Source organism: Chiloscyllium plagiosum, chromosome 19 (genome assembly GCF_004010195.1).
Source record: "Chiloscyllium plagiosum isolate BGI_BamShark_2017 chromosome 19, ASM401019v2, whole genome shotgun sequence".
Taxonomy (NCBI): Eukaryota; Metazoa; Chordata; class Chondrichthyes; order Orectolobiformes; family Hemiscylliidae; genus Chiloscyllium; species Chiloscyllium plagiosum.
Genome location: NC_057728.1, coordinates 68,226,238 through 68,251,651, shown reverse-complemented (window position 1 = coordinate 68,251,651; position 25,414 = coordinate 68,226,238). Strand labels below are relative to the sequence as shown.

General features: G+C 42.2%; 1 protein-coding gene across 4 annotated transcripts in view; it reads left to right on the top strand.

The window, feature by feature from the left end:
- Nucleotides 1-23,434, top strand: part of LOC122559357 (microtubule-associated protein 9-like) — a 179,314-nt gene extending 155,880 nt beyond the window's left edge. For all 4 annotated transcript variants that reach the window (XM_043708800.1, XM_043708803.1, XM_043708801.1 and 1 more), the window contains one exon: nt 22,585-23,434. In XM_043708800.1, coding sequence (XP_043564735.1) covers nt 22,585-22,707 — 123 coding nt within the window. In that variant the 3' untranslated portion in view covers nt 22,708-23,434. The remainder of the gene's footprint in view (nt 1-22,584) is intronic.
- Nucleotides 23,435-25,414: the final 1,980 nt, after the last annotated feature.

Genomic DNA, 25,414 nt, shown 5'->3' with positions numbered 1-25,414 from the left:
ATTTGTTCAAATCTATTCTCTGCCCAATTGTGAAACAAAGCATTCCTTTATTCAACAATCATAAATCTAGCTACCCTTAACATTAAGTTAGACCAGGCTTGGGAAGACCTGCAGTCGCATGCTTGGAAGGATTCATATAGATTCACATTTCCATTCTTAAATGGGAATGCAAGAAAGATCTCACATAACTGCTGAGCATAGTATGCCATATGGTCCTTCAAGTCTGGTTGCGGTCTCTGCTCAAGTTTCCTGTCTGCACCTCATAACCTTTGATTCTATTGTGTATAAACAGCTTTGAATAATATGAAAGACCCAATCACCAGTACCTTCAACAACAAGACTTCCATTCTCTCACGACTCTTTGAAAGGTAAAAAAAGAACTCATCTCAGTCTTAAAAAGGAAACATTTTATTCTTAAACTATGTCTTCCTAATTTTAGCTGCCTGCTTCTGCTGCCCCTCAACTATCTGCTGCACTAGTCCTCTCAAGATCTCATATTTGGACAAGATCATCTCTCATTTTTCAAAACTTCAATGGATGTAAGCCAACCTGTTCTGTAAGCTCTTCACCCAAGGAATAGTTTGCATGACCCTCCTCCAAATTCTGTACACAGCAATTTTCTCATTTTTTTCAAATATGCAAACCAAAACTATACTTCAGATGTGATCTCACTAACACCTTGGCCAGCAACAGTAAAACAAACCTACCTTTATATTCCATTCCTCTTTTTATCATGAACATGTTCCCATTTTTCTTCCTAATTATTTGCTGTAACTGCATTCCAACATTAAGTGATTAATGTACTAAACATTCAGCTCCTTCAGATTCTCTGCATCTGTCTCCAAATAAATAATCTACTGCTTTTCCTACTCTTCCTGCTAAAATTGACAAGTTTACATTTACTCAGTTACTCCACCTGCCAAATTTTGGCTCACTCACCTAACCTGTCTAAATCTTTGCAGACCCTCTACCTATTCTTAATGATTTACTTTCCTACCAAGAGTAAGTTCTCAATGTCAGTGAGTTCATAACTCGTAGATTTGCCTATCCACTCCAAAAGATAAGTAGCAGCAAAATTCAACATGCTTGGCAAAAGCTGTAAAGTTAGCTACCATACAATCGATCCCCTCATCCAAATCATTGATATAGTTACTAGATTACTTATACAGTGTGGAAACAGGCCCTTTGGCCCAACAAGTCCACACCAACCCGCTGAAGCGCAACCCACCCAAACCCATTACCCTACATTTACCCCTTCACCTAACACTACGGGCAATTTAGCATGGCCAATTCATCTAACCTGTACATTTTTGGATTGTGAGAGGAAACCGGAGCACCCGGAGGAAACCCACACAGATACGGGGAGAATGTGCAAACTCCACACAGAGAATCGCCTGAGGCGGGAATCGAACCCGGGTCTCTGGCGCTGTGAGGTTGTGAGGCAGCGTGCCACCTTGCAACAGAGTTGCAAACAGTTGAGGACAACGTGCTGATTAATCTTTGTAACATTTGACTAGTTTCAGTTTTGCAAATGAATATATGAGACACAGTTTCCCTTTCATGAAGCCATGTTAACCCTACCTGATAACACCATGGTTTTCTAAGTATCCTGCAAGTTCTTAAGATTCAATTACAGAGAATCATCGCTTTAGTGGCTATTTTTTATATTCAAATACATGTAGAAACATTTTCTCTTTGCTGACATTTGCTAGCTAGCCTTTTCTTATTAGTCTGATTTCTACCTTTTTATTATTTTATTCGTAAATTAATTTTATTTCCAGAAATAGAGCATCACAAAAATTAGCTTCTTCAAGACTGAAGACAGTAGAAGTCCTTCAACATGTTGAGTTTTTAAATAATTCCTGAAAAGTCTATCACTGCAACTCTACTGACCTATCTTTGCGTCTCATTTCAAAGTTCACTTTAGCCAGCTGTGACTTCACACCCTCGCTTAGGTTTATAAATGAGTACTTCTAAAATATACTTCTCCTTTTCAAATGAACAAAAAATTCTCTGAACTTATTTTCCAGGCTACCCTGGTCAATCTAATTCTCCAATCCACATGTACATTAAAATCACCCATGATTAATTCATACATTACCCATTATTTCTTCCTGTATGCTCCCTCCTACAGTGTAATTATTGAAAGGGGATGGGGGCAGCCTGGAAGCTATTCTCACAAGTTACCTCTTACTTTTACTATTTCTTATCTCAAGCATATTCTACATCTTGATCCTTCAAGTCAGGATCATTTCACAGTACTGAATTACGCAGTCCTAAGTTATAAGAGCTTTCAGAAATTACTGATCTAATGCCATTCCAAATATAGGCATTAGATCAGTAAATGGGACACATTCTCATTTTGTGTCCCAGACACTTTGATAGGGTGCTGCTTCCACTCACCTTCTTTGACAAGAAGAGCTATGGCAAATATCAAATAATAACACAAAAAATAGAATCAGGAGTAGGCCATTTGGATATTTAAACCTGTTTCACCATTCAATGCTATGGTAGTCTTAATTCCAACTACATATTCCCTGATACTTTGTAAACCATAGATCTGTCTAACTGAACCTTAAATATATTGCAATACCCAGCTGCCACTGTAATAGATTCCCTAACAATCCTCTCAGCACTTTCATCATCAAACCCTCTCAAAATCCTTTACTTGATAAGATCACTTCTCAATCATCTAAAGAGTGTAAGTTCAGTCTACTCAACTTTTCTTCATAAGATAACCTATTTATTCTAGGAGGGAGAAAGTGAGGACTGCAGATGCTGGAGATCAGAGTCGAGAGTGCATTGCTGGAGCGCAGCAGGTCAGGCAGCATCCGAGGAACAGGAGAATCGATGTTTCAGGCATAAGCCCTTCATCAGGAATGAGGCTTGTGGGTCGGGGCTGAGAGATAAATGGGAGGGGGGTGGGGTTGGGGAGGAGGTAGCTGGGAAAGCAATACCTGGATGAAGGTGAGGGAGAAGGTGATAGGTCAGAGGGGGGATGATGGACAGGTCCGGAGGGCGGTGCTGAGTTGGAGGCTTGGGACTAGGATAATGTAGTGGGAGAGGAAATGAGGAAGCTGTTCAAATCCACATTTATCCCGTGTGGTTGCAGGGTCCCAAGGTGGAATATGAGGTGTTCTTCCTCCAGGCATCAGGTCATAACGGTTTGGCGGTGGACCTGGATGTCCTTGATGAAGTGGGAGGGGGAGTTGAAGTGTTCAGCCACAGGGTGGTGGGGTTGCTGGGTGTGGGTGTCCCACAGATATTCTCTGAAACGTTCTGCACGGAGGCATCCACTGGGTGCAAAGGATACAGTAGATGACATTGGTAGAGGTACAGGTAAATTTCTGATGAATGTGGAAGCATCCCTTGGGGCTTTGGATGGAGGTGAGGGGAGTGGTGTGGGTGCAGGTTTTACACTTCCTCTGATGGCAGGGAAGGGTGCCAGGAGTGATGTGTGGGCTGGTGGGGGATGTAGACCTGACGAGGGAGTCGGTGGACTATTACAAGCCCACTGACTCCCACAGCTACCCAGACTATACCTCCTCCCACCCTACCCCCTGCAAGAACGCCATCCCTTATTCCCAATTCCTCTGCCTCTGCCACATCTGTTCCCACAATGACCAATTCCACCTCAGAAAGTCCCAGATGGCATCCTTCTTCCACGATCGCAACTTCCCTTCCCACGTGGTTGAAGATACTCTCCAGCACATCTCCTCCACTTCACGCGCCACTGCCCTTGAACCCTTTCCCTCCCAACGCAACGAGGACAGAACCCCTTTGGTCCTCACCTTTCACTCCACCAACCTCCGCATACATCACATCATTCTCTGCCACTTCCCCACCAACCCCACCGCCCTGTGGCTGAACGCCTCAACTCCCCCTCCTACTCCGGCAAGAACATGCAAGTCCTGGGCCTCTTCCACTGCCAAACTGTTACCACCCAATGCCTGGAGGAGGAACACCTCATATTTTGCCTTGGAACCTGCAACTACGCAGGAGAAATGTGGATTTCAACAGCTTCTTCATTTCCCCTCCCCCGACACTATCCCAGTCCCAAGCCTCCAACTCGGCACCACCCTCCAGACCTGTCCATCACTTCTTCCTCTGACCTATCACCTTCTCTCCAAACCCCCCCACCCCCATTTATCTCTCAGCCCCGACCCACAAGCCTCATTCCTGGTGAAGGGCTTATGCCCGAAACATCGATTCTCCTGCTCCTTGGATGCTGCCTGGCCTGCTGTACTTTTCCAGCAACACACTCTTGACCATTCATTCCATGAATCAACTTAGTGAACCTTCCCTGAAATGTGTCCAGTGCAAGTATATCTGTTCATAGATAAGGTGCCAAAACTGTCTGCAGTGCTCAAAGCATACTTTCTTGTCATCCCCTCTACAAACAAAGTGGTAGACTATCACCATTTTGTGACACAAAGTCAGAGAGCCGAACCAAATCAGCCTTTCTATATCTGCCTTCAGAACAGGGTAAATGTAAACACAAAAACCCTCAAAATTGATCCAAATGAGACTTTGTTTTGAATAACCAATTGCAAACTTAGTGAATAATCAATTCTCAACAACGGTTTTGTAGTTTAAACAAAAAACTTAAATGCAGTAACTTGCTTAAACACAGGCATTAATTAGATTACTTTGTTGTTTAATTTTGCTCTGCTAAACACAATAACCTTTATTATCAGCCCCATTCACATAAAAGGCAGACAAACACTGAGCCCTGCAGAACCTCATTTGAAACAACTTTCTATTCACAAGGACAGCCATCAACTGCCTCCTTTGTTTCCTGTTACTAAGCCAACTTTGGATCAAATTTGACATATTACCCTGTATCCCATTGAGTTTTATTTTTCTGATAGCCTGCCATGTGGGACCTTGTCAAATGCTTTACTAAAATCCATGTAGTCAGCATCCGTTACACTACCCTCATCGTTCCTCCTTATCACTTCCTCAAAGATTTCAATCAAATTTGTAAGGCATGACCTTCCCTTAAGAAAATAATGCTGACTATCCCTGACTAGTCCATGCCTTTCTAAGTGATCTGTCAGGATTGAATCTACCAATTTGCCCACCATTGAAGTGAGGTTAACTGTCCTATAAGTATTTGGCATTTACTTTGTACTCCAGATTCAGATAATATCTCCAGACTTGCAGATGATACAAAGTTGGGTGGAAGGGTGAACTGTGAGGAGAGTGCACAAATGCTTCAGTATGATTTGATCAAGCTGAGTGAGTGGGCTAACGCATGGCAGATTAATGTGGATAAATGGGAGGATATCCATTTTGGTAACAAAAACAGGAAGGCAGCTTATTATGTGAATGGCTATAAATTGAGGGAGAGAAATATACACAAAGACCTGGATGTCCTCGTACATCAGTTGCTGAAAATAAGCTTGCACATGCAGCAAGTATTAAAGAAGGCAAATGGACATGTTGGTCTTCATAGCAAGAGGATTCAAGTAAAGTGCAGTATAAAGTCTTTTTACACTTTATGCAGTGCCTTGCTGAGACCACACCTGGAATACTGTGTGCAGTTTTGGTCTTCTTATGTGAGAAGAGTATTCTTGCTACAGAGAGAGGGCAACATAAGTTTACCAGACTTATTCTTGGATGGCAGAACTGACATAAGAGGAAAGGCTCAATGAATTAGAATTTTATTTGCTGGAGTTCAGAAAAAAGAGGGAGGATCTAATAGAAAGCTGTAAAATTCTAACAGCGCTATCCAGGTGGGCCTCAGAAGGCAGCTTATGCCCAATGAACAAGCGCTACACTTAAATGAGGAACTTGAGGAGTAGATACTTGGGAAGGAGCAGTCAATCTCTTTGCAGGTAAGTGAGGACTGGTGGAGAAGGCAGAGCGAGCCAGTATGTGACTGGTCACAAGATGGGTAAGATCTAGGGAAGCTGGAGACCAAAAGCTTATTTTTTAATCGTTATGGTTGGAGGAAAGGGGTTCTGCATCCATCTCTCAATTATATCTCTCAAACATTTTGACAATTCTATTTGTTCCAAGGAGTGGATTTAAGGCTTGCAGAGGAGCTGGGGCCAGAAGAGGGTCTGGGCAGAGGCCTGCCCCTCTGCGATGGAAGCCGTCGAAGCAGCCGGGCTATTGCTGCCATGCACCAATTGGCATACACCTGGGTTCTGCAGTGCTTGAGTTTAAATGGATCCATCATGAAACTTTAGGATATTTTTTCCTGTATCAATTATTGTATTAGTCATTTTAGGTGTTGCTGGTTGGGTGTCAGGAATTTTATGTCAATGGCTAAAGGTCAATTTTGAAAGTAAAACATTGAATGTACAATATCAGTCAAATATTGTGCAGATTTAAAATATGCCATAGTTCATTTGCTTCTATTTGTCAATCAATTGGTTAGATCAGATTACTTAGTATGGAAACAGGCCCTTCGGCCCAACAAGTCCACACCAACCCGCCGAAGAGCAACCCACCCAGACCCATTCCCCTACATTTACCCCTTCACCTAACAATACGGGCAATTTAGCATCGCCAATTCACCTAATCTGCATATTTTTGGACTGTGGAAGGAAACCGGAGCACCCGGAGGAAACCCCGCAGACAAGGGGAGAGTACGCAAACTCCAATCAGACAATCGCCTGAGGCGGGAATTGAACCCGGGTCTCTGGCACTGTGAGGCAGCAATGCTAACCACTGTGCCACCCAGACAATATAAAATAAGCCTTTTTAGGTTTTATCTGAAATAGTTGACATTTTGGGTAAGTTGCAAACATTGTTTTTTGAGATGTGTGTGGTAAGGGAGATAGTTCAATGGCAAAATAAAATTATATAGGTTACAGCCTTAGAGTTTGTCTTGTTAAGAGACCCTTCAGCCCATTGTGGCCACATCTGTTCATCAAGCAGTTACCTACATTAATCCCATATTCCAAGGGATGGTTCCTGCCTCTGCCATACTTTCAGGAAGTGAGCTTCAGAAGAAAGAAAAATTCATCCTTAAAACCCCTGTAGACCTCTGTCTTTTACCTTTAATTGATGTCCCCCTGGTTATTAAAGTTTGAGGAGAAAAAATACTTTTAGCTTGTTTAAACACTTTGTTCTCTTTTGTTCTTTAAATGTATTTGGTGATTTATTGCCCGAGAATATTTCACATAAGTGAATTGAGACATTGTGATCTTCAATAGGAAGTGGTTTTCCACAAACAAGTTTATGCAGTGAAGATCCAACTTGTGCCCTTAATGTTAGAATACTATACACATGCATACACATCCACATACACGCGCATGTATGCATTTACTCCTAATACAGCTAATGGACTCAATTTACCCACATGTATGCCTGACTTACGTAGAATTGGCACCATGCTGGACCTGACACAAACCCCACTTCTTCCAACCACACCTAACTTGACCCTGCAGGGGTCAACACTTCTCAGCTCTATTTATCTGGTTAGTTTGCCTGACTCTGAGCACTGTCAAAGATAAAAGGCACTCTTACCAGATTTTATAAATAAACAAGAAACTTATCCTTTATTATGTGACAAAACAGATTATTAATCACTTAAACAAAATTAAATTATATCTCTTATAAATCACATCATTCACCACATGCATTCCCAAATAGGATGGGCAAGACAGACAAGATAAACACTTCTGAAGAAAGATCATGGCCAGGAAATACAGGCAAAAGGGAATAAATTCTGTAGTTCAAGAGTCTGAATATTAAGGACTTTTCACAATTCTTTTGGTTTTTGGCAAAGATATCATGTTGTTGACTGGGGAAAGTTTTAATTCAATAGTGAGTTGGACCTAGCATTTTCCTTTCAGTTAGGAATTCTTTTCAGAATTCTTTGAGTGTTGTTTCTTTTCCACTCACAGAGAGAGAGAGAGAGAGATTAAAACCTGACTTGGTTTGCAGGTTTTTTGTAAGCATGAGTGCAGTTATCTTTCGCTCAGTTCTGTTACAAACTGCAAGATAACCGTAAAAGCTGATCTAGGCATTGTTTTTCTTACCCCAAAGATACCAGCTTCTCCAAAAATTAAATAACCTTCCGTAACCAATAACTAAACATCACATGGTTTCATTTTTCCTTTTGAGTTATAAAAAAAATCATTAATTCTCTGCAACATAGTAGAATCTGAACTTTGAATTTTCCTACTTTATATTCCTTTAAAAAATTTAGTTCTCATAAAATGAATACTTTGCAACTGTGTTTCTTATTAGAGGAGATGTTGCTCAGGCCATGGTGACAGAGACAGAAAGGTTTAAAATTGATAAACAAGATTATTTGACAACTGCTGACTTTTAATTTGGAGATGCTGGTATTGGACTAGGCTGTACAAAGTTAAAAATCACACAACACTAGGCTATAGTCCAACAGGTTTAATTGGAAGCACTAGCTAGTGCTTCCAATTAAACCTGTTGGACTATAGTCTGCTGACTTTTAAGTTTGGTGAAGTACTGGAACCAGATGAGATGCATCCAAGGATGTTAAAGGGAGTGGAAATTGAAGATGCACTATCAATAGTCTCTTTCACATTCCTTTGGTCTAAGAATCCCAGAAAACTGGAAAATTGCAAATGTAACACCATTGTTGAAAAAAGTTTACAATTACAGTTTAACTGCAATAGCGGGGAAACTCCTTAAAAAAAATTTAGTGTAGAATTATTAGTCATATAGAAAAATGTGGGTTAATTAAGAAGTCCAGATTAGATTTGTTAAGAGAAAATTGTATTCAAATAACTTTTTTTGCAGAGGTAATGAGTGGCATGGTGGCTCAGTGGTTAGCACTGCTGTCTCACTGTGCCAAGGACCTGAGTTTGATCCCCTCATTGGGCAACTGTTCACGTGGAGTTTACACATTCGCCCTACATCTACATGGGTTTCCTCCCACAATCCAAAGATGTGCAGGTCAGGTGAATTGGCCATGCTAAATTACCCGTAGTGTTCAGGAATATATAGATTTGTTGGGGTAAATGTAAGGTTATTAATAGGGTAGGGGAATGGTTCTGGGTGATTTACTCTTTGGAATGTCAGTGAGGACTTGTTGGGTCAAGTGACCTGTTTCCATATTGTAGAGATTCTATGATAATTGATGAGGGTAATGCTGTTGATGTGGTGTACATACTGGGCAGTAACAACACGGATACAAAATTGACTGCCATACAAATTGGTTAAGTGAGTATGAAATAAAGGGAATTATCCTAAGGTGTGTGCAGAACCATAGACATACTGGTGTATGGAAATGTAAATCACTAAAGGTGGCAGGACAGGTAGAGCAAGCAGTTGATATAGTATACAGTAATCCATGTTTTATTAATGCAGGCACCAGAACATGAGCAATGAAGTTATACTGAACTGGTGTCAGACATTAATTGGACATCGTCTGGCATAGAATCTGGGTAGATTTGAGGAGCTGTAAAGGAATAAAGGATCCTGATGGGAGTTATGCACAGACCTCTAAACATCATCGGGATGTGGAGCAGAAAATAAATCAGGAGAAGGAAAAGGCATGTAAGAAAGACACTACTTCAATAACTATGGGGATGTCAATATGCAGGTGGACTGGGAAAATCAGGTTGATAACAGATCCCAAAAACAAATTTATAGAATGTCTACGAGCTGGTTTTTTTGGAGCAACTTATTACAGAGCCCACGAGGGAACAAGCAATTTTCTTTTGTGCCCTAGGCCTGCTATAATGTTCTTGCTGCTCAATACAAGGTCTAAGAACAATATGTCATTTTCCACAGCCTCTAGAACTCAGTATTGAGTTCCACAACTAGGATTATGATCTCTGTCCTCCACTCCTGTTATGCCCCGGCCATGTTTTGATAGTAACTTGTTGAGTTTGTTCTCAGAAAGGCAGAGATCCTTTTCACAAGTTCAGTTACACTTATTTTAGATCTTGGTCTCACCTATGTCACCATGATCACTCCTTTTGTTTTTTGTTATGGGCACCCTCATAATCTGTTCCACTTGTCCCACCTTCCTCTCTGCCAACAGCATCATTTTCAGTTCCAAAGCTGAGTCAGATTAGACTAGAAACATTGACTATTATAACTAACAGGGGTGGCATGGTGGCTCAGTGGTTAGCACTGCTGCCTCATAGCACCAGGGTGGAGGTGGTTACTGCAGATTAGAGTCAAGATTAGAGTGATGCTGAAAAAGCACAGCAGGTCAGGCAGCATCCGAGGAGCAGGAAAATCAACGTTTTGGGCAAAAGCCCTTCATCAGGCCTTTCCTGATGAAGGGCTTTTGCCCAAAATGTCGATTTTCCTGCTCCTCAGATGCAGACTGACCTGCTGTGCTTTTCAGCACTACTCTAATCTTGACTTGCAGCACCAGGGACCTGGGTTCAATTTCAGCCTTGGATGATGTATGAAGTTAGCATGTTCTCCCCATGCCTGTGTAGGTTTCCTCCCACAGTCCAAATACTGCAAGCTAGGTAAATTGGCCATGCATGTTGGGTGGGATGCTTTGTGTAGGGTCAGTGTGAACTCAAAGGGCAAAATAGCCTGTATCCACACTGTAGGGATTCTATGATATATTTCTTTTTCCACATATGCTGCCAGACCTGCTGAATTTCTCCAATATGGGATGTGAGCAACACTGGCTAATGCAGCATTTATTGCCTATCCTTATCTGGCTATGAGAAGGTGGTGATGAGCTGCCTTCTTAAACTGCCACAGTTCATTTCCAGTGGGTGAACCCATAATGCTGATAGGGAGGGAGTACCAGAATTCTGACTTAGCAATACTGAAGGAATGATTTCCAAGTCAGGCTTTTAGAATCTGAGAATCCTTTCAGTGTGGAAACAGGCCCCAATAAGTCCACACCGACCCTCCAAAGAGTAACCCACCCAAACCTATTCCACATTACTCTACATTTGCCCCTGACTAATGCACCTAACCTACACATCTCTGAAAAATATGGGCAATTTAACATGGCCAATTCACCAAATCTGCACATCTTTGGATTGTGGGAGGAAACTGGAGTACCCGGAGGAAATCCACACAGACATGGAGTGAATGTACAAACTCCACACAGACAGTCGCCCGAGGCTGGAATGTAATGTGGGTCCCTGGTGCGGTGAGGCAATGGTGAGCCACTATTGGTGAGTAGCTTTGGAATTTGTAAATGATGGCATTCCTGAGTACATGTTACCGTAGATGGAAGTAGATATCAGTTTGTCAGGTACGGTCTAAAGAGTTTTGCTGAATTTCATCTACATTGCATCTTGTAGATGGTTCGCACTGGGTTGTGAGGATGGATGCTTGTGCATATGGTGGCTATTCATGTGGTATGGTTTCAAGCTTCTTTGTTGGTGTTGGAATTACACTCATCCAGGTAAATAGGGATAACATCCATTTAGGCCCTTGGACAATTAGAGAGGCCTTTACTGTGCCTGTGGTCAACAGCATCACCGAAACCATGGGGGAGGGCAGTATGTTGCTGTCTCGGCACCTTCTCGTAAGATGGCACCTGAGGATTGGCTACTTCATCATTAACTTGGTCCAAAGCTTACAGTGGCAGGAGGACGCCATGGCAACATGAACCATGGTGATAGTCTCAGATGGTGTGCCCAGTGCAGGCGATAGCGAAGGTGCAATGGCCCAGCGGCAAAAGATGATGCCTGAGGATTGGCAACTTCAATGTTAGTTGTCTCTGATGAAGCAATGGTAGTTCTGAGTCTTATCAGAACCTGAACGTAGACAGACCTCTCTTTAAAAAATTGACGGCATGGTGACTCACTGTTTTGCACTGCTGCCTCACAACAGTGTTCAATTCCAGCCTCAGGTGACTGTCTGTGTGGAGTTAGCACATTCTCTCATTGTCTGCATGGGTTTCCTCCCACAGTTCAAAGGTGTGTAAATTAGGTGGATTAGCCATGCTAAATTGCCCAGTGTCCAGAGCTGTGAGGTCAGGTTGATTAGCCTTGAGAAATGCAGGGTGACAGGAATAGGGGAGTGAGTCTATGTGGGATGTTCTTTGGAATGTCGGTGTGGACTCAATGGGCTGTTTCCCCATGCTGTGGGGAATGTATGAGATGATATTCAGTTAAACTCCTGCCTTGTGCCATGTAGATGGTGGATTGGCTTTGGTGGGTTCTGAAGGATTCTTAACTCTGACCTGCTCTTAGAGCCACTATATTTATATGGTTTGTACGGTTCAGCTTCTGATCAGGATGTTGATCGTGGGGAATTTAACAATCATTGTAACAAAGGATAATGGTTACACTCTGTCTTGTTGAAAATGGTCATTGTCTGACATTTATAGGCATGAATGTTACTTAACATTTTCAACCCAAGCATAGAACTTGCCCAGGTGTATCTGCACTTGAACATGGACTGTTTCTGTATCTGTGAAATCATGAATGCTGAACATAGTTGCACAATCAGCAAGAATCCCAATTTCAGACCTTAGGGTAGAGGAATGTTATTGATGACCCAGCCGAAAATGATTGGGCCTAGGATACGACCCTGCAGAACACCTGCAGAGATAGCCTGGAAAGATCAACTGCAACCACCTTCCTTTGTGCTAACATATGCATCCAGACAGTGAAGAACTTTCCTCCCTCATTCCCATTGAATATACTGTTGTGATGGCTCCTCAATGCCACAAATTCTCATCTCAACCCTAAAATTCAACTCAGTAGCTGAAAGTTGTAATGAGGTCAGGAGCTAAGTGGCCTTGTAGATCCCAAACTGGCCATAACTAGACTGGTTATAGCTCAAGGGAACAGGAGAATCGACGTTTCGGGCATTAGCCCTTCTTCAGGAATCATGCCCGAAACGTCGATTCTCCTGTTCCCTAGATGCTGCCTGACCTGCTGCGCTTCTCCAGCAACACATTTCCATCTCTGACTCCAGCATCTGCAGACCTCATTTTCTCTTCTGGTTATAGCTCAACAAATGCTGCTTGGTAGCACTGTTCCTGTTGAGTAGCTATATTGGAACAGCTTGGCTAAGGATGCGAGGAGTTGAATTGAATTGAATTTATTGTCACATGTACGGAGGCACAACGAAAGCTTTGTCTTGCAAGTAATACAGGCAGATCACATAGTTAAGTAGCATAGATAGTAAATAATAGGTAAATAGCTGCAAAAACAAAAACACAGGTACAGGCGAATGTTAAGAGTTTGTGAGTCCATTCAGTATTCCAACAACAGTAAGGTAGAAACTGTTACGAAACAGCTGGTGCATGTGTTCAGGCTTCTGTACCTTGTCCCCAAGGGTAGAGGTTGTATAAAAACATTGCCAGGGTGGGATGGATTTTTAAGAATGCTGGTGGTCTTTCCTTGACAGTGGGCCTGGTAAATGGATTCTATAGATGGCTGGTTAGCTTTTGTGATTGTCCAGGCCAAGTTCACCACTCTCTCTAGCCATGTCTGATCTTGAATGGTACAGTTGCCATACCAGGTACTGATACATCCAGACAGAATGCTCTCGATGGCGCACCTATAAAAATTGGCAAGGGTATTCACCATCATGCCAAATTTCCTCAGCTGCATGAGGAAGAAGAAATGTTGTTGGGCCTTTGTAACCAGTGCGTCCACATGAAGAGACCAAGAAAGCTTGTTGTGGATAACCACTTCCAGGAGATTGACACTCTCCGTTAGTTCCACCTCTGTGCTGTTAATGTATAGGGGGGCATGAGTAATATCCTGCCGAAAGTCAATAATGTGTTCCTTGGCATTGAGAGCTAGGTTGTTCTCAGTGCACCATTTTTTCTGGTCTTCTGCCTCCCATCTGTAGTCTGTTTCATCGCCATCTGAGATTCGACCAACTATGGTGGTGTCATCAGTGAACTTGTAAATGGAATTAGTCTGGTATTTGGCGACACAGTCATGGGTATAGAGTGAGACAGTAGGGGGCTGAGTACACACCCCTGTGGGGGCTCCAGTGATGAGTGTTTGTGACAATGAAATATTGTCCCCAATCTTCTCTGATTGTGGCCTGTGGCTCAGGAAACTGAGGATCCAGTTGCAAAGAATGGGTCTGAGTCCAAGATCACAAAGTTAAGTAATCAGTCTCGAGGGGATAATAGTGTTGAAGGCTGAACTGTAGTCAATGAGTAGGATTCTTATATAGCTGTTCTTGAGTCAAGATGTTCTAGGGAGGAGTGAAGGGTATGTGATATGGCGTCTGACGTGGATCTGTTGGTCCGATAGGCAAATTGGAGTGGGTCAAGAGTAATGAGGAGGCTGGAGTTGATTAATGCCATGACCAGCCTTTCAAAGCACTTCATCACTATCGAAGTTAGGGCCAATGGGCGGTAGTCATTGAGACATGCTGCATGAGCCTTCTTAGGCACAGGGATAATGTTGGCCCTATTGAACAGGCAGGGACAGTGGCCTGCTGCAGGGAGAGGTTGAAGATGTCTAGGAAGACCTCTGCCAGTTGATCTGCACATGCTCCGAGTGCACGGCCTGGTACTCGGTCTGGTCCTATCACTATCCTTGGATTCACATGAAGAAAAACTGATCTGACCTCTGATGCAGTGACTGTTGGGATAGGTTCATCAGGTTCGTCAGAAGTTCGGGAATGTACGTCTTCAGTTCTATTGTGGAATGTTGTAAGGCCCCACTGCCGTTTCAGTATATGCAGCCATTTCTTGATAACACATGGAGTGAAATGACTAGGCTGAAAATGGTACCAATGGTGCTGAGGCCTTTGATCCGTCTGGGCCTGCACCAGTCACTCTGGACTTCTGGCTGAGCATTGTTGTGAATGCCTCAGCCTTATCTTCAATTTCCTATGTTCCTATCATCTGTTTTTTTAACAGCAGGAACACCAGGATTGACAACCAGGGGACTGCCGGGAAGGTAAGTGAAGACTTTAAAAACTTACCTCGTGAATAGGCAGGGTGCATGCTGAATAAGAGTGGACATGGGATTGCTGAGTAAGTGAAGTCATACATTTGAGCGGTTGCGTTACCTGAAACGCTACTTAGTTAGTGTCCCACTCCTGTCCGCCTCCTCTAACCAAAAAAAGTTTCTGTGTGCCGGATTGGAAAAGTTGCTAGTTGTTTTTCCAATAGTCTCTTTGGGAATTCAAAACAGTAGGAATGGAAGTTAGGGCAGTTGAATGCTCCTTCTATAGAATGTGGGACTTAAAGGTCACTACTAGTGTATGTGCTGACTTCAGCTGCAGATGTGCAGCGAACTCCAGCTCCTCGGAAACTGTGTTAGGCACCTGGAGCTGGATGAACTTCGGATCATTCAGCAGGTTGAGGGGCTAATTGAGAGGATTTACATGGAGGTAGTCACACCTCAGGTGCTGGAAAAAGGTAGATGGGTTACAGTCAGGGGATGGAAAGGGAACCGGCAGACAATGCAGGGATCCCCGGTGGCTGTTCCCCCCATTAACAAGTATACTGTTTTGGATACTGTTGCAGGGGGGACTTACTAGGGGTAAGCCATGAGGTGCAGGTCTCTAGTACATAGTCTGTCCCTGTTGCTCAGAAGGGAAGGGGAAAGAGGAGCACGGCATTAGTCATTGGGGACTCCATAGTTGAGGGGACAGATAGGAGATCCTTAGGGAACGAGAGAGACTCACGGTGGTGTGTTGCCTCCCAGGTGTCAGGGTGCGTGATGACTTGGATCATGTTTTTAGGATCCTTAAGGGGGAAGGGGGAGGGGGAGCAGCCCAAGTCATAGTCCACATAGGCATAGGTAGGAAAAAGGATGGAGATTTAAGACAGAAATTCAGAGAGCTAGAATGGAAGCTTAGAGCTAGAACAAACAGAGTTGTTATCTCTGGTTTGTAACCCATGCCACCTGCTAGCGAGGCAAGGAATAGGAAGAGAGAAGAGTTAAGCACGTGGCTTGAGGGATGGTACAGGAGGGAGGAATTGGGATATCTGGATAATTGGGGCTCATTCTGGGGTAGGTGGGACCTCTACAAACAGGATGGTCTCCACCTGAACCAAAAGGGTACCAATATCTTGGCAGGGGGGGAAGGTTTGCTAATGCTGTTTGGGAGGGTTTAAACTAATTCAGCAGGGGGATGGGAATGTGAATTGTAGCCCCAGTGTATAGGAGGTTGAGAGCAGTGAGGTCAGAAATGAGGTTTCAAGGTCGCAAAAGTGTACCGGCAGGCAGGAAACTGGTTTGAAGTGTGCCTACTTCAATGCCAGGAGCATCCGGAATAAGGTGGGTGAACTAGCAGCAAGGGTTGGTACCTGGGACTTCGATGTTGTGGCCATTTTGGAGACATGAATCAAACAGGGACCGAAATGGTTGTTGCAGGTTCCAGGATTTAGATGTTTCAGTAAGAACAGAAGATGAAGAAAAGAGGGGGGTAGGTGTGGCATTGTTAGTCAAGGATAGTATTATGGTTGCAAAAAGGATGTTGCAGGACTCCTTTACTGAGGTAGTATGGGCTGAAGTTAGAAACAGGAAAGGAGGTCACCCTGTCAGGAGTTTTCTATAGACCTCTGAAAAGTTCCAGAGATGTAGAGAAAAGGATTGCATGGATGATTCTGGACAGGAGTGAAAGTAACAGGATAGTTGTTATGGGGGGACTTTAACTTTCTAAATATTGACTAGAAATGCTATAGTTCGAGTACTTTAGATAGGTCAGTTTTTGTCCAATATGTGCAGGAGGACTTCCTGACAGAGTATGTAGATAGACCAACAAGGGGCGAGGCCACAATGGATTTAGTACTGGGTAATGAACCTGGCCAGGTGTTAGATTTGGAGGTAGGTGAGCACTTTGGTGATAGTGATCACAATTCAGTTTAGTTTAGCGATGGAAAGGGATAGATATATACTGCAGGGGAAGAGTTATAGCTGGGAGAAAGGCAATTATGATGCAATTGGGCAAGACTTAAGATGCATAGGATGGGGAAGGAAACTGCAGGGGATGGGCACAATTGAAATGTGGAACTTGTTCAAGGAACAGCTATTGCGTGTCCTTCATAAATATGTACCTGTCAGGCAGTGGTCGAGCGAGCGAACCATGATTTACTAAAGAAGTGGAATCTCTTGTCAAGTGGAAGAAGAAGGCTTATGTAAAGATGAGACATGAGCGCTCAGTTCAGCTGCTTGAAAGTTACAAGTTAGCCAGGAAGGACCTAAAGAGAGAGCAAAGAAGAGTCAGGATAGGACATGAGAAGTCTTTGGCAGGTAAGAGCCAGGAAAACTCTAATGCTTTCTACAGGTATGTCAGGAATAAAAGAATGATTAGAGTAAGATTAGGGACAGTTGAGGGCAGTAATGGGAAGTTGTGCGTGGAGTCCGAGCAGATAGGAGAGGCGCTAAATGAAAATTTTTTTGTCGGTATATACACTGGAAAATGACAAAGTTGTTGAGGAGAAGACTGAGATACAGGCTATAAGACTAGATAGGATTGAGGTTCATAAGGAGATGTTAGCAATTCTGGAAAGAGTGAAAATATATAAGTCCCTAGGCCGAATGGGATTTATCTTAAGATTTTCTGGGAATCTAGGAAGGAGATTGCAGAACCATTGGCTTTCATCTATATGTCATCATTGTCTAAAGGAATAGTGCCAGAAGACTGGAGGATAATAAATGTTGTTCCCTTGTTCAAGAAGGGGAGTAGGGACAATCCTGGTAATTATACACCAGTGAGCCTTATTTCGGTTGCGGGCCGAGTGTTGGAAGGATTATAAGAGATAGGATTTATAATCATCTGAAAAGGAATACGTTGATTAGGGATAGTCAACACAGTTTTGTGAAGGGTAGGTCGTGTCTCACAAAACCTTATTGAGTTCTTTGAGAAGGTGACCAAGCAGACGGATGAGGGTAAAGTGGTTGATGTGGTGTATATGGATTTCAGTAAGGTGTTTGATAAGGTACCCAATGGTAGGCCATTGCAGAAAATACGGAGGGTGATTTCAGAGTTTGGATCAGAAATTGGCTAGCTAAAATAAATCAGAGGGTCATGATTGATAAGAAATGATCATTCTACAGTTCAGTTACTAGCTGTGTACCACAAGGATCTGTTTTGACCCACTGCTATTGGTCATTTTTTTAAATGTCCTGGATGAGGGCATAGAAGGATGGGCTAGTAAATTTGTGGATGACACTAAGGTCAATAGAGTTGTGGATAGTGCCGAAGGATATTGCAGGTTACAGAGGGACATAGACAAGCTGCAGAGCTAGGTTGAGCAGTGGCAAATGGAGTTTAATGCAGAAAAGTGTGAAGTGATTCACTTTGGATGGAGTAACAGGAATATGGATGTGAGCTAACGGTAAGATGCTTGGTAGTATGGATGAGCAGTGTCCATGTACATAGGTCCCTGAAAGTTGCAACCCAGATTGATAGGATTGTTATGGGATGTTAGCTTTTATTGGTAGAGTGAAGTGTTTCAGAGCCATGAGGACATACTGCAGCTGTACAAAACTCTGGTGCAGCTGCACTTGGAGTATTGTGTACAATTCTGGTCGCTGTGCTACAGGAAGATGTGGAGGCTTTGGAAAGGGTTCAGAGGCGATTTAATAGGATATTGCCTGGTATAGAGGGAAGGTTTTATGAGGTACTTCAGGCTGTTTTCATTAGAGAGAAGAAGGTTGAGAGGTGACTTAATAGAGACATACAAAATCATCAGAGGATTAGATAGAGTGGACAGTGAGAGTCTTTTTCCTTGGATGGTGATGGTTAGCACGAGGGGGCATAGCTTTAATTGAGGGGTGATAGATATAGGACAGATATCAGAGGTAATTTCTTTACTCAGAGTAGTAAGGGCATGGAATGCCCTGCCTGCAACAGTAGTAGACCCGCCAACCTTAAGGGCATTTAAATGGTCATTGGATAAATATATGGATGACACTGGGATAGTGTAGGTTAGAAGGGTTTCAGATTGATTCCGCAGTTCGGCACAACATCATATAATGTTCAATGTTTTGTCATATATGATGGTCTGATGCTTCATTTTCCCCCAACTCTAGTTTTCCTTGTCTGATCTGAGTCTTCCCCTAAATTTTAGGCCCAATAAACAATCTTCACTATCGATATTCAGTGAGAAAGAAAATCCATGCACATCATCAGAATTGCATTCCAATATCCCCTTTACCTATATCATAGTTAATATCTGGAGAGATGAAAAACTCTATTTTATTGTTGTGTTTTATTCTCAAATTCCTAATTTGTCTGCATCCTTATTCCTTCAACTTGTTTGCTGACAACACCGCTGTGGTAGGATGCATATTAAACAATGATAAGTCAGAATACAGAAAGGAGATAGAGGGCTTGGTGACATGGTACAATGATAACAACCCCTCTCTTAAGGTCGGCAAAACTAAGAACGGATCATTGACTTCAGAAAGAAAGTAGGAGAACAAGCCAACCTCTAAATCAATGGAGCAAAGGTTGAGAGCATTAGATCCCTAGGAGTGACTACAACCAAGAGTATGCTTTCTATTGTGCATCTGTAAAGGTTGAGCCTCCCATGTAGATATGACAGTCAAGGTGGCACAACAACACTCCTTCCTCAGGTGGCTTTGGAAATTTGGTCTGTCCATAAGGACCCTCACCAACTAGACCATCACCGAAGGTAACCTTCCATCCATTGAGGCAATTTACATGTCTCATTGCTGTGAAAAGGCTGTCAGCATCATTAAAGACTCATCCTACCCTGGTAATGCACTCCTAAACCTTCTGTTAGGCAAAATACACAGAAGCTTGAACACACCGACACGTTCAAGAACAGCGTGACAATAAATCCCTAACTTGGTTCCCTAGTTAAGTACTCTATTGACTGAATTTGTGGGAATGGTTCTTATTTTCTATCTATTCATGTTGTATGATATTTTCAATGTCTTGTCTGCCTCTCTCTGTCAACTGCCTCAGTATAATATATAAAGCATACATTTACATCTTCTTTGGACTTGAGAATGTTAGGTGCCTGGAACACACTGGTAAGAGAGGTGGTAGAAGCAGATACGATAGCAATATTTAAGACGCACAGGAGAAGAATTGAGTGATGTGGACCATGTGCAGGCAAATGGGATTAGTTTAGAATGGCATCATGGTTGGCACAGACAAGGTGGGCCGAAATGCCTGTTCTTGTGCTGTGCAGTTCAATATTCTGTTGCTGTCTTTCTTAAAGTTTTTTATCACAGACCTTGCATTTTTTTGTACCTTTTCATTCAATAAACCCACAATATTCTTTCAATATCTCTGGCCTAAATTTGCTTTGTGCTCAATATCGTGATGATTCTTAGAATGTTTTTGATTATGTAGTTCCATGAAGTTCACACTCTGTTTCAACTTATCTTTTTGCTAGCTATGGATACTGACTTCAGAGTGCTTCAAGAAATAAGCCTGTCAGAGCTTTGCAAATTATTCCAGAATTATGTCATAGTTCAAAGTTTGTGAGAAGATTTATAGCTCGGGTGCTCGTTCACTGAGCTGGGAATTTGTGTTGCAGACGTTTTGTCCCCTGTCTAGGTGACATCCTCAGTGCTTGGGAGCCTCATGTGAAGCGCATCTGTGATGTTTCCTCCGGCATTTATAGTGGTTTGAATCTGCCACTTCCGGTTGTCAGTTCCAGCTGTCCGTTGCAGTGGTCGGTATATTGGGTCCAGGTCGATGTGCTTATTGATTGAATCTGTGGATGAGTGCCATGCCTCTAGGAAGGTTTTGCTCATGCTGGGTATCGAGTCCTTCGTTCTGGTGAGTTGTTGTCTGAGAGTGGCTGTTGATTTGTGTGCTATTATGAGTCCTAGTGGTCGCAGTAGTCTGGCTGTCAGTTCGGAAATGCTCTTGATGTATGGTAACGTGGCTAGTCCTTTGAGTTGCGGCATGTTCTCGTTCTGTTGTCTTTCCCTTAGGCATCTGTTGATGAAATTGCGCGAGTTTCAGTTTTTGGCGAATACATTGTATAGGTGTTCTTCTTCCTCTTTTTGCAGTTCTGGTGTACTGCAGTGTGTTGTGGCCCTTTTGAATAGTGTCTTGATGCAACTTCTTTTGTGTGTACCAACCACTATACCGACCACTGCAACGGACAGCTGGAACTGACAACCGGAAGCGGCAGATTCAAACCACTATAAATGCCAGAGGAAACATCACAGAAGCACTTCACATGAGGCTACCAAGCACTGAGGATGTCACCTAGACAGGGGACAAAACGTCTGCAACACAAATTTCCAGCTCGGCGAACAGAACCACAACAATATGTCATAGTCTCATATCTGAAATCTTCTATAGTCCCATACTTTTACCCTTTTATATTTTGATAGCTTAATTTTCCTTCCTTCCATTTTTGTGACTGGAAGCTCTTTATTTGTCTTTCTCCCCTCTATTGGGGAATAGTTCTCTAAATGTTCTTTTCATCAGCCAAAAATGTTATTTTTTGTCCAGTATTATGGAGACATCTATTACAATGATTACAGTTGCTTCAACTACATAACTTTTAGAGTTGATAACTACTTTCACTTTATGATGCTTTTGTTTATTTGTTCTTGGGATATAGGCATCACTGGTGAGCCATTATTGTCTATCCCTAATTGCCAATGAGAAGGTGACAGCTAGCCACCACCTTAAGCTGCTGTGATCCATTTAACATATACAATATTGTTAAGAAGAGTGCTAGGATTTTGAACCGGCTTCAGTGTAGAGAGTTCTCTGAGGAACCTCACATAATTACTATATTTCTTATAAGGTGTTTTTCCCTCCTAAACTGTCTTCTGAGCCATGGTGCTTTGTTCTGCAATTTAGCTGACCTCACTGCAGTCTCCCTCCTTATCATTGGAGATCAGAAGTAAATCATTTCTGTTGAACAGGACCAGGGTCTTCTAAACTTCCTTCTCAATCTCTCCTTAATACCCACTAGCCAGCTCTCAATCAATCATAAATTCCCTTTCCCTAATCTATGATTTCCCCTAAAGTTTGACTATTATTTGAATAAAGCTGGAAATTATTCCCATTCCCTTGTGTATTTCCAACTCACGCTCAACTTCAATTAATTTGAGTTTGTGATTTGAAATGGAGACATCACCGAAAGTCACTTTACAATCTCACTATCTGCAAACTCCCACATGCTGCATTTCAAATATGCTGCTCTGCTATTTCTTGGATTAACCTTATTTTATTTATTTAATGAATTAAAGTCTTTATTCAATGTTTCTTTGCATCTATAAAACATGCTTTAACTGGTCAATCCTACATTTACACATTCCTGGTTATGATTAAAATGATTGCTCAGATTTAGAGAAGAAAAACTCTTAAAACTCACCAAGTAATCTGCTACCTTTCAACTTAAACAATGCTCCTGGCTTCAGCTTTACACCTTGTTGCTTCTCTTGCTGCTTCACTCAGAGAGATCCTTGCGTGGTAAAAGAACTTATTGTGCCAAATTCTTCCCCCACTCAACAAATTCCTAAAGTACGTTCTGATAAAGCTCTAAAATGAGCATTGAACTGCTTAGGTTTGCATGTAAACAAAACCTCCTTGCATTAAATTTATACCAGCAAGAAGAACTGAGTCAGCTCCTTAAATATTAACCTTTCATGTCCAACTAATTTTCAATTCATAGGTAGAATGTGTTCACAATTACACAATTTATGTACTTGCTGTCTTAATACAGTGTAACAATTACTAATTTATCAATCTGACATTGTTTATTGCAAACAGGAACAAAAGGAAAAGCAGCAAAGGCATGATAAGAAGCAAAGGAAAATCAGGAGAATTTTGCAACATGGTGAGCCATCACCTCCGTGGAGCCCCCCTAATAAAACAATACCATTTGGAAAATGAACATTATGCATCCATGGTGAATAAATCTTAAATTTTGCTTTTTCACTGTATGAGTAGAGTACATTTTAATCTGTATCTTTAAAACAAAAGTTCCTATAAATAAACATATCTGTACATAGTTGCTTGTAATACTACTACATTTCCAGTCCTACCAATGAGGCGGTTGCTCGAGATCTGGTCCCAGGAAATGAGGCAGAGGAGGGGGGCATTTGGCAGATATCAATCACAACATAATAAAGTTAAAAAAATATAAGTTTGTTTAAATGTAAAACTCAGTCAGTGATTAAGATCCCAGTCTGGGCAGATGTTAGGGGTCTAAAGTTGAACTGGAGCACATTGATTGGACACACATTTTGTTGGATAAAATAGTTGCTGAAAATGGGAGAATTTCAAAAGGGAGATGAATAGCTGTAGCTAAGTACATATCCTTGACAAATGAATATTAGTAACTAAAGCTAGAGTACCCTGGATGACTAAGGATATTGATGAGAAAATAAAGGAAATAAAGGAGGCATTTGATACATGCTGAACCAACAACAGCAATAGAAATCAGAAAGAGTATCTCAAATGCAAAAAGAAGCTAAGGCTAAAATACAGGGAGGCTAAGAAGAAGCATGAGACTGAACTAAAACAAGTAGCAACAAGTTCTTCACATATGTGAGTCGTGAGTTCATGGAATGCCCTGCCAGTAGCAGTGGTGGACTCTCCCTCTTTATGGGCATTTAAACGGGCATTGGATAGGCACATGGAGGATAGGTAGATTAGGTGGGCTTGGATCGGCGCAACATCTAGGGCCAAAGAGCCTGTACTGCGCTGTATTTTTCTATGTTCTATGTTAATAGCAAAAAAAACTAAAAGGATAGTGGGGCCCAGAAAGCTACACACTGAAGCAACGATATGGCAGAAGGGCAAAAAGAATATTTTACTTCTGTTTTTACCAAATAAGAGGATGCTAACAATAGCCAGTTGAAAAACATGCGTATTGAACAACTGAATAGTATAATGACCGATGAAGAAGAGGTGCCATAAAGGCTGGCAGCACTCTAGATTGAGAAGTCAGCAGGTCAGATGGATTTGCATCCTCGATTGCTGAGAGAGTTTAAAGGAACAAATCGTGGAACCATTGACAGGAATTTTCCAGGTCTCTCTGAACACAGGAGTAGCCCAGAGGACTGGAAGATTGTAAATGTGACACAGTATTTGAAGAAAAGGACCAAAGAATAACCAAGAAAATTACAGACCTGTCAGCTTGACATCTTAAGAGTCATACAACATGGAAACCGATCCTTCGGTCCAACTCAGCTGTGCCAAACAGTTATCCCAACCTGACCTGGTCCCATTTGCTAGCATTTGGGCGATATCCCTCTAAAGTCTTTCTATTCATATATCCATCCAGATGCCTTTTAAATGTTGCAATTATACCCATCTCCACCACTTCCTTTAGCACCTTATTCTATACACATACCAGACCCTGTTGAAAAAGTTACCCCTCAGGTCCTTTTTATATTTTTCCCCTCTCAGTAGTGTAGGCTATAATACAGGATAAGGTAAATATCATTTAGAAAACAATAAATTAATACTAAACAGTTAATGACAGACTAATATGGCTTTGTCAAGGGCAAATTATGTCTGACAAATTTAATTAAGTTATTTGACTAGGTGACAAGCATAGATGAAGATACTGTGATGCATGTTGAATATGTGGATTTTCAGTACGCATTTGATATGGTGCTACATAGTAGGTTGGTTAGCAAATTAGAAACGTTTGGGAAACAGGGCAGGACAGGTGAATGAAGCGACAGTGGGGGAGTAGTTTGGAACCAGTGACCATAGTTTTATTAATTTTGAAATAGTTATGGAGAGGGATAAAATTGGTCCACAGGTTTAAGTTCTAAATTGGGGCAAGGCAAATTTTGATGGATTTAGAGGCAAACTTGCATGGGTCGATCAGAATAGATTAGATTACTTACAGTGTGGAAACAGACCCTTCGGCCCAACAAGTCCACACCGACCCTCCGAAGAGCAACCCACTCAGACCCATTCCTCTACATTTACCCCTTCACCTAATACTACAGGCAACTTAGCACTTAACCTCCACATTTTTGGACTGTGGGAGGAAACCCACGCAGAAATGGGGAGAATGTGCAAACTCCAGTCAGTTGCCTGAGTTGGGATTTGAACCCAGGTCTCTGGCACTGTGAAGCACTATGAAGCAGCAGTGCTAACCACTATGCCACCGTGCCGTCCAGGCAAAAGGACATCCAGCAAGTGGGAGGCCTTTAAAAGTGAGATAGCTAAAGTTCAAGGTCTATATGTTCCTGTGACCATGAAGGGCAAGATTGGCAGGAATATGAAACTCTGGATGACAAGAGATATTGAGGGTTTGGCCAGAGAAAAACAAGGAGGCATGGCTCAGGTACAGGCAGTTAGGATCAAGGGAATTCCTGGAGGTATGTAAAGGATACAGGAGTTTACTGAAGGAAATCAGGAGGACAAAAAGGGGGCACGCGATAGTCTTGGCTTAGAAGATGAGAGGATATTAAGTATACCGAAGGCAAAATAAAAACGAGAGAGAATTGGACCCCTCAAGGACTAAAGTGGGCATGAATGTGTAGAACTGCAGGAGATAGGTGAGGTGCTCAATGAATAGTGCTCAATCCAGAGATGTGCAGATCAGGTGAATTGGCCATGCTAAATTGCTCATAGT